General features: G+C 38.6%; 1 protein-coding gene across 2 annotated transcripts; it reads left to right on the top strand.

The window, feature by feature from the left end:
• LOC109851225 (vegetative cell wall protein gp1-like) lies at positions 2,434 to 3,678 on the top strand. 2 transcript variants are annotated; one of them, XM_020421261.1, is made up of 3 exons: positions 2,434 to 2,982; positions 3,052 to 3,111; positions 3,181 to 3,678. In XM_020421261.1, exons 1-3 carry the CDS (start codon positions 2,449 to 2,451, stop codon positions 3,400 to 3,402), a joined length of 816 nt encoding a protein of 271 aa, XP_020276850.1. In that variant the 5' UTR covers positions 2,434 to 2,448; the 3' UTR covers positions 3,403 to 3,678. The 2 variants fall into 2 exon arrangements, with proteins under 2 accessions (XP_020276850.1, XP_020276849.1); XM_020421260.1 differs by having other exon boundaries at positions 2,434 to 2,958; positions 3,028 to 3,111; positions 3,181 to 3,675.

Raw genomic sequence — 9,462 nt, 5'->3', positions numbered from 1 at the left:
ATAATACATATTGGATGTTCAAAGGAATATCATAACTACTCTAGCACTAAAGTGCATATAAGCAAAGTTACAACAAATATTATTAGAGTTTAATCTACTCCTCTATACAAATGGGAGAACCCAATATTCACTATTTATGATACAGTAACATTTACTGTAGCAAAAAATAAATCTGAACACTACAGATTTTTTGAAAAAATACTACTGTAGTACACAGAGATACTATAGAAAAGGCGGAGGTACTGTAGCATTTCAAAAATCCAAAAAAACCACTGGAGCAGTTAAACCGAGATTACTGTAGCAGAAAAAAAGTATGTCGTGCTTGCTCGGTGTTCACACTAGTTTATTAGAAAACCATAATCCCCAACCCTCATCATGACTTTGGAGTTTTGGAATAGTGGTATAGACATTTGATTAGAGCGATCCACGTTCAAATCCCACCGACCATAAATTTAAAGAGGATTTTTTATTAAAAAATTAATAATATTTCATAAGTCTAGGTTTCGGCCCATAGACCTCCCAGTAACTAGGATCTCTCCACATCGCTCATGTGTTTATTAGCACTCTGCTTTCTGCAGGGATATATCGTATCTATCACTCTTCAGGGCTTGGTGCACCTTCTCAGTAGAAGCAAGTAGAAGCAAGATGACTAGCTTTAGATAGTGTAACAAATTGCATAATGCTCAGCACTGACTATATGCTTTTGTTCCTTCTATGAAATGCGTTCTGGTTTCTTTTTTGGGTAAATTTCACAAAACCACTCGGGGATTTGCCGTGAAACCCCCAACCTGTATTTAGACACCCTAGAGGTTAGAGGGTTTTTGTGGGAAACCCTCCAAAGTTCATGGGGGTTTTTGCAAAATTTACCCTTTTCTCCATGGCTGATTTCATTAAATGGTGACCTGAATATCACAATATTTCTCAGCATGTATCTATTTAATTGCGATGTCATTAGTAAAATCTTCACTTTTCCTAGTCTATAATTGTCCCAGAAAATCATTGGAGGCCTTCTCTGCATTAATATTTTTCTCAAATTTTTGTTTATTAAAGCGTTAAGAAAATCAGATAAGTATTTATTGGATATGCATAAAAACATGGGTTTCCTTAAGGTGGGTTTAGTAATGCACTCTATGTAATAATTCAAACCAATTTTGCAGCTTCACCTGAACCAGTCGTTAAATCGGTCTAAACATTTTGGGTGCACGATATTTGGCCGCATGTAACCGGGTCCTATTGTTTTATTTATGACCTCAAAAACAATATGACTCCAGGCTGTTTGGTTTGCTGCCATAGAAATTGTATTTAAGTGTCAGTTGCGTTCAAGTTAAATTTTCTCAAAATTACTGAAAACTAACCGATTCGACCATTTGCCCGCCCCTATTTGGTATGGTTTTAAAATTTATGCAATCTCAATTTTAGAGGCTTGATTTGGGGTATCAGGTCTCTTTTGGACTTTTATTTGAGTTTAATCGCAATAGGAGGTACAGCCCAAACACCTGCATTTTATGCTTATAGATCTGTGTAAATCAATTGCTATCCGAGAAATTTTTCGGTTGTACGTAATCAAAATTAAATTTACTAGTTGCAATAAAACAAACAACTGCGACCAATATATCACACGGTTGCATGCTACTACGCAACGAACTAAACAATCCTGAGGCATTTCTTAAGTCGTTTGTGTTTTACTGGGGAGCGTACGGTCAATGTTAGGGACAATGCTTTGGCCACCTGTTTCACTTAGGCACAAGTTGTTATTTTATATATTTATAATAGGTAAAATATCATGAAACCCCCTTATGTTTGGGTGTTTCTCAAATAACCCCCCTCTTAACGTTCAAATTGACATAAAACCCACTCTTGTGCTGGGGTTCTCTAAAAAAACCTATTTAGCTTTCAATGTTTCTCAAGCCCCCAATCCTCCTACTCCACCCTCAAAATCAAAAAAAAAAAGAAACCAAAATACCCAGCACTACACACACAAACACAAAATGAATCGTTAGCGTACATGGCTAAAAATATCCCTCGTGGCCAAGTTTACCCACCCACATATGAAATTAAATTTACGCCACAAATTTTTTGAGGTTGGGGGTTGGGGGTTTGGGGGGGGGGGGGGCGGTCGAGGATGCAGGTGGGGTTGTGCCATTTGAAAGTCTGGAGGGATTATCTGAGCAGACCCCAAACATAAACGCGAAGTTTTCTGATAAATTTTACCTTTATATATCATCTTGCTTTGATTCCGTGTTTTTGGTGCTAAGAAGATGAACTAACCGTAGAACGAAGGAAAGGACGAGCTAATACCTGAACACTTCACTCTAACCACACACATCCGCAAGCCAACAACCAACCTAACTCTGAGCCAAGTCAAAAGATATGTAACAAGTGAACCTATAAATATTCACTCAATCACTCAATCCAGATCAAACAACTTAATTTCCTTGCTACAATACAATGGCTTCGCCTCGTAGAGTTCCTTTCTTCTCTATGAGTCTCCTCATTGCACTCTTCATCACGAGCAGCTTCACGAGCGAAGCTGCTCGCCTTCTACTCGAATCTCCATTACCTGAAATTCCAACAATCCCTAAGCCGGAGCTACCTCCAGTACCTGAGATTCCAAACCTGCCCAAGCCTGAATTCCCACCTTTACCTGAATTCCCAAAGCCTAAATTGCCTCCATTGCCTGAGATTCCAGCTCTCCCGAAGCCCGAACTACCTCCTCTACCAGAGTTGCCTAAAGTTGAATCACCACACTTACCGAAGATACCTACCATCACTAAAGCCGATGAAGCACCACTTCCCGAGATACCAACCATACCGAAACCCGAGATTCCTGAATTACCTCCTTTGCCTGAAATTCCAAAACCTGAGTTACCCCCACTTCCTGAGATTCCAACCCTTCCAAAACCTGAACTACCTCCTCTACCAGAGTTACCTAAGATTGAAGTGCCACCTTTACCGAAGGTAACGACCGCCGCTAAAACCGAGGATCTACCAGAGTTACCTAAGATTGAAGTGCCACCTTTACCGAAGGTAACGACCGCCGCTAAAACCGAGGAAGCACCAATCTTAGATGCACCAACTATACCGAAACCTGAGATTCCAGCAGTACCTAAGGTTGAATTACCACCTTTGCCTGAACTTCCTAAACCTGAGTTACCCCCACTTCCCCCAGCAGTACCTAAGGTTGAATTACCACCTTTGCCTGAACTTCCTAAACCTGAGTTACCCCCACTTCCCAAAATTCCAACTCTTCCAAAACCTGAACTTCCACCACTTCCGGAACTACCAAAGCCCGACTTACCTCCACTACCCGAGATTCCAACTCTTCCTAAGCCTGAGATTCCACCACTTCCTGAATTACCAAAGCCTGAGTTGCCACACTTACATGAACAGCCAAAGCCTTGAGTTTCCTTCTCTCGGCCAACAACTCCTATGATTCCATGTGTTATCAAAGTCCTCTCTTTTCATCATTACTTTGAGCTTGGAAGCAAATTATGAAGATTATAGGAGTATGAGTTGAAGTTTTACACAGATTATGGCTCTCTTGTTTACTATTGCTTTTATTAGTATTTTTTAATGCTATATTTTAGTTGTCATGTGTGAGACATGGTTGATGTTATTTCTTTCTTGGTATCTATGGCTTTAAAATTGTTACTCATATGTTATATGATTGATGTTATTTGTTTCTTGGTATCTATGGCTATGAAATTCTTATTCATATGTTAGATCCCCCCCTCCCCTCTCACATGCGCGTGCATGCATACATGTATGGGACACACTTCCCCTTGTGCTCTATCAATGAGATTTAAGATGCGATTTCTTTAAAATAGACATTTTGACGACAGTACGTTACAAACGACAATGCTGTTCAATGAAATTTTAACCAAAATGTCGCCTTGACACTAGTTACTGGAATCAGTGTTTATGGGGGAAAAAGTACAATCTTAAATTTTTTAGAAGGTGACATCAATAAGGAAGTAAATCCTTAAATTGCGTTTCGATGAAAAGTTTCTAAATCTTTAATATTTTGAAATAATTAGTCCCTTAAATATTCATTGAAATTGTTATTCAGTTCACCATTTCTTATCCGGTTACTTAATTCCATAATTGATTGGAGGGATTAGCTAGAAATAACTTATAAACATTGGTCAACCTAATAACAATTTTCAATGATTTGAGGGACTAGTTTTAAGACAACTTATAAGATTTGGGTGAGCTTTCTGTTGGATTATTTAACGATCTACACATGAATAATTGAACTAGAAATTCAGATTAAAGTTACCGTTCACCGTCGAAAACAATGGAAGTCTTCTTCTCTCTCCTCCGGTAGTCAACAATGAGAATTTGGTCTCTTTTCTGTGTACGGTTGAGAGGAGAGACTCCTACCCTTAAATAGATATTTGTAATTAACCCTACCCATCATTGTTTAATCACAACCGTGGGATTACACTCCGATCGATACTATCCTTTAGATATTCAAGATAACCACCCAACTTGCTAAATATGAAACTATCTAACCAGACCATGTGGTTAGCGTCCTGATCCTAACTTGAATCGATGCCAACTTTAAATCAAATCCAAAAACGAGTAGGTTGGGTCACATGGGTTTGTTGGATTAATCGAACCCAAAAATCTCCCACTTGGCACAACATACCTCATTTTAAATTTAAAAAACATTTAATTTTTTTTGAAAACTTTTAAATTCGTGTGCGCACCCGTTTATTTTGGAAAACAACTTGTTGTAATGATTCTAATTAGGATAGTTTCCAAAATATTTTCCTTAAAACAAAAGTACCACTAATGGTTGATCGTGAAAATACTATATGCTCTAATATGGCACAAGGTCACTCCACGGTCCAACCGCTAGTACCGCTAATGTTCTAAATACATTGTCCTTATGGTGGTTTTAGTGGAGTGTAATAGAGCTGTACATCCCTTATGGTCAGATCCGATGTACGCCCTTAAGTATCCTCTGCAACATACACAAACATGTATACCGTTCTGAAACTTTTACCGGCATCCGCCATTTGAAAACTATTACCTTTAGTCCAGAACGAAACCCTCAAATATGATGTCCAATCACATTCAGCTTCTGCACAAATATAAGAGTCTCTTTACTTTAATCTCTATGACTCTATGGACCACTATCTTTAATTCGAGTTTCTTTACGATTAACTTAAAACTCTTTACTTAAAACTTTAGTTTTCTTTACTTTAAAAATATATATCAAGCAACAATGACTAATAACACAATGCTTGAAAATATCAAACTGGTAACAAAATCAGCACAATAATTTCTTTATGAGCTCAAAGCAATCCAGAATATAGTACTTGAAAATAAAACAAAACTACTACGACAACTAAATCTCACTGATGATGTAGAATTGAAAGACTCTAAGACATCCATACTGGAGACATGTTCCTTGAAGAGCCCTGTAGAAATTCCCTTGGTCAAGGGATCAACAATCATCAACTGAGTCGGCAGATGAGGAACCTCAATCAATCCTTGTTCGACCTTATCAAGGACTAACAAGTACTTCACACCGAAAAAGTTCTTATTCTTTACAAACTATATGACTGCTTGATTATCACAATACAACTTTACTGGTCTCTGAATGACATCCACCACCTTTAGTTCACTGATAAAATTCTTGAGCTAAGAGGCGTGCAATGTTGCTTCAAAAATAGCAACATACTCTGCCTCCATAATGGATATCGTCACTAAGGACTGCTTGATACTTTTTCAGGAAACTGCTCCTCTAGCAAGCAAAAATATATAACCTGATGTTGATTTCCTGCTATCAGCACATCATGCGAAATCTGAATCTAAATAACTGACGACTTCTAGATTTTCAGACCATCTATAGATCAACATGAAATCCTTGGTCCTCTGTAAATACCGCAAAACCTTCTTTACAACTTTCCAATGAGCTACACCAGGATTTTGCTGAAACCTGCCTAATATTCCCACGATATAACTGATGTCTGGCTTTCCAATGAGCTACACCAGGATTTTGCTGAAACCTGCCTAATATTCCCACGATATAACTGATGTCTGGCCTGATGCATGATAATATTCCCACGATATAACTGATGTCTGGCCTGATGCATGACACCGCATACATTAGACTGCCAACTGCATAGACATACTCCTCAGAATTCACGAGCCTACGCTCAACTTCATTTCACGGACATTAAGATTTGTTGAACATATCTCCTTTAACAACTAGGGCTTCACCTGGTGCACAAAACTTCATATCATATTGCTGAAGGACTTTCTCAATATAAGTCCTGTGAGATAAGCCCAACAAGCCTTTAGTCTGATCTCTGTGGATCTTGATGCCCAAAATATAATGAGCATCTCCGAGGTCTTTCATATCGAAATGCCTCGAAAGAAAATCCTTAGTTTTATGTAGGAGATGAATATCGTTGTTGGAAAGTAATATATCATCTACATAAAATACTAGAATGAGGAATCGGCTCCCATTGATTTTGAGGTATATGCAGCGATCGATAGGATTCTCTCGTAAGCCATTTGATATTATTACTTGATGAAATTTGAAGTACCACTGTCTAGAAGCCTGTTTGAGACCATATATTGACTTCTTCAATCTGCAGACCATATCTCCCTTAACTACAAACCCTTCAGGCTACACCATAAAGATTTCCTCATTCAGATCTCTATTCAAGAATGCCATCTTGACATCCATCTGATGGAGCTCAAGATCAAAATAGGCGATGAGAGCAAGAACTATCCTGAGAGAATCTTTCTTAGATACTGGAGAAAAAGTGTCGATGTAGTCAATCCCTTCTCTCTGCTTGAAACCCTTGGCCACTAGCCTGGCCTTGAATCTTTCAATGTTTCCTTTAGAATCCCTTTTGGTCTTGAAGACCCATTGCATTTCATCGCTCTAGCTTTGTTCGGCAAAGGTACCAACTCCCAAACAAAGTTTTTTTCCATTGACTGAAGCTCTTCTTCCATACCCTTCAGCCAATTAGATGCATGAATGTTGTCTCTTGCTTCTGAGTATGATGAGGGATCATCAGATTCTGGATCAATGCATCCACTTTCCTGAAGATAGACCTCATAGTCATCAGGTATGACTGATCTTCTGACTCTAGAGGATCTTCTAACAGGTTGTGGCTCTTCCGCAGGTTTAAAGATTTCTTGAACTGGGGGAGAAGGTGGAATGCTATCTGGAAGAGTAGGGAATCTAGAGATGGTTTCTAATAGCTGAAACGACTGTTCATCTTCTAAAATTTCCTCAAAACTCAGACCACGATGTTCTGAAGAAGCATTAGGGTCTTCCAGAAACTCAGCATGTTGTGTCTCGAAGAACTAGGTAGACCGAGAAGAACAATAGAACCTGTAGCCCTTAGATCTTGCAGGATAGCCGATAAAGTGACACGACACTGTTCGGGTTTCTAATTTCTTAATGTCTGGATTATAAAGCCGCGCCTCCGCTGGACATCCCCAAACACACAGATGACCAAGACTAGGATCCCTGCCAGTCCAAAGCTTGAACGCGGTCTCAGCTACCATCTTACAAGGGAGACGATTGATGATATATATAACTGTCTTCAATGCCTCACCCCAAAAACTTCCAGGCAAATCTGAATGACTCATCATGCTACAAACAACATCTTGATAAGTACGATTTCTTCTTTCATCTACTCTATTTTGCTGCAGAGAACCTGGGAGAGTATACTAAGGAATAATGCCTTGTGACCTCAAGTACTCAATGAAGGGACCATGATTTGTGCCATCCAGATTGCTTTTACCATAGAATTCCCCACCTCGATTAGAACGCACAGATTTAATCTTTCTTTCTAAATGTTTTTTTTAACTTCAGCTTGAAAGATCTTAAAAACATCCAGTGCCTCATATTTGTGGTGAAGAAGAAAAATATAGGCATAACGCGAAAAATCATCTATGAAGGAGATGAAGTATCACTGACCACCATGAGAGGGAATGGGAAAAGGTCCACAAATATTTGTACGAATGAGGTCAAGGAGACCTTCACTCTTGGAGGCTTCAAATTTTCTCAATTTAGTCATCTTTCCCTTGATATAGTCAACACAAGTACTAAAATTAGAGAAATCTAACTGTTCAAGAACACCAGACTTTACTAAGGATTTCAAACGCTTTCTTGAAGCTTGTCCTAATCTCCAGTGCTAAAGTATGGAAGAATTGCTATTAAGCCTAGGACGTTTTGTACCAGAAGAAGATGAATTCTTAGACATACAGAGAGGGGAAGAAAAAGATGCATCCTTATTTAATCTATAAAGACCGTTAATTAAGAAACCATGTTAGATAACATCCAAACCTTTTCTTATAGAAACATAATTATTCTCGAAAACATAGCTATAACCAGATCCAGAAAGTCTAGAAACTGAAATAAGATTCCTTCTCATAGAAGGTACATAGAAAGTGTTTGATAAAACTAAGAAAACGCCAGAATCCAAACGCAGACTGAAAGTCCTAACGAGCTCCACCTCCAAAGGCTGTGAGTTTCCCAAAAACAACTGCTCATTTTCCCTTGCCTTCCGACTATGGATTATTCCCTATAATGAAGTTGAAATGTGCACAGAGGAACCAGAATCAATCCACCAAGAATTTAAGGGAACATCAACTAAATTTGTTTCATAACAAACATGAACTAAATCCCTACCTCCCTTCTTCTTCAACCACTGCTTATACTTCAGACAGTCTCTCTTCATATGATCATGTTTCTTGCAGAAGAAACATTTAACCTTTTCTCTTGCTGAAGAAGTGCTAGAAACAGTGGAAAAATTACCAAAAAACTTCTTCCCCTTATTGTGCCCTTGATTCTTAAAGGATTTCTTTCCTGCCATATTTGGTTCAAACTTATCATGTGCCAGATTTGCCATCTCAACTTTTCCTGTTTTTAGCCACTCTTCCTCAGCAACACATACAACAATAAGCTCATTCAAGTCCTATTTCCTGCCTTGAGAACTGTAGTTTACCTTAAAAGTGTCAAATTTACTTGGTAGAGAAGCAACTGTAAAATAAACCATCAGATCATCCTCTAATTGAAGTCCCAACTCCCTGAGACGAATGTTCAACTGAGAGACCTTCAAAATATGCTGACGAACATTACCACTTCCATCATATTTTATATTAATGAGTTTGACCAGATAACTGTACTGTCTCGCTCTAACGGATTCCTCAAACTACTTCTTGATAGTCTCAAGCAACTCCTTAGCAGTTTGGCAAGCCGGAATCCCTCCACGAATAATCTGGTCCACCGATGCTCTATTGATCAGCATTGCAAGCTTGTTGGCTTTGATTCACTTAGCATGAGATTTCTTTTTAGATAGACTTGATGACTCATCATACTCTTCTGGCTTATCTTCAGTGAGAACATAGTCGTAGTCAAGACATCCAAGTACTATTTCAACTTACATCTTCCAGTTGCCATAGTTAGAACTGGTGAGGGGCTTA

This window comes from Asparagus officinalis, chromosome 8 (assembly GCF_001876935.1).
Source record: "Asparagus officinalis chromosome 8, Aspof.V1, whole genome shotgun sequence".
Taxonomy (NCBI): Eukaryota; Viridiplantae; Streptophyta; class Magnoliopsida; order Asparagales; family Asparagaceae; genus Asparagus; species Asparagus officinalis.
The sequence above is the reverse complement of the archived record's forward strand: the minus strand, read 5'-3'. Positions and strand labels throughout refer to the sequence as shown.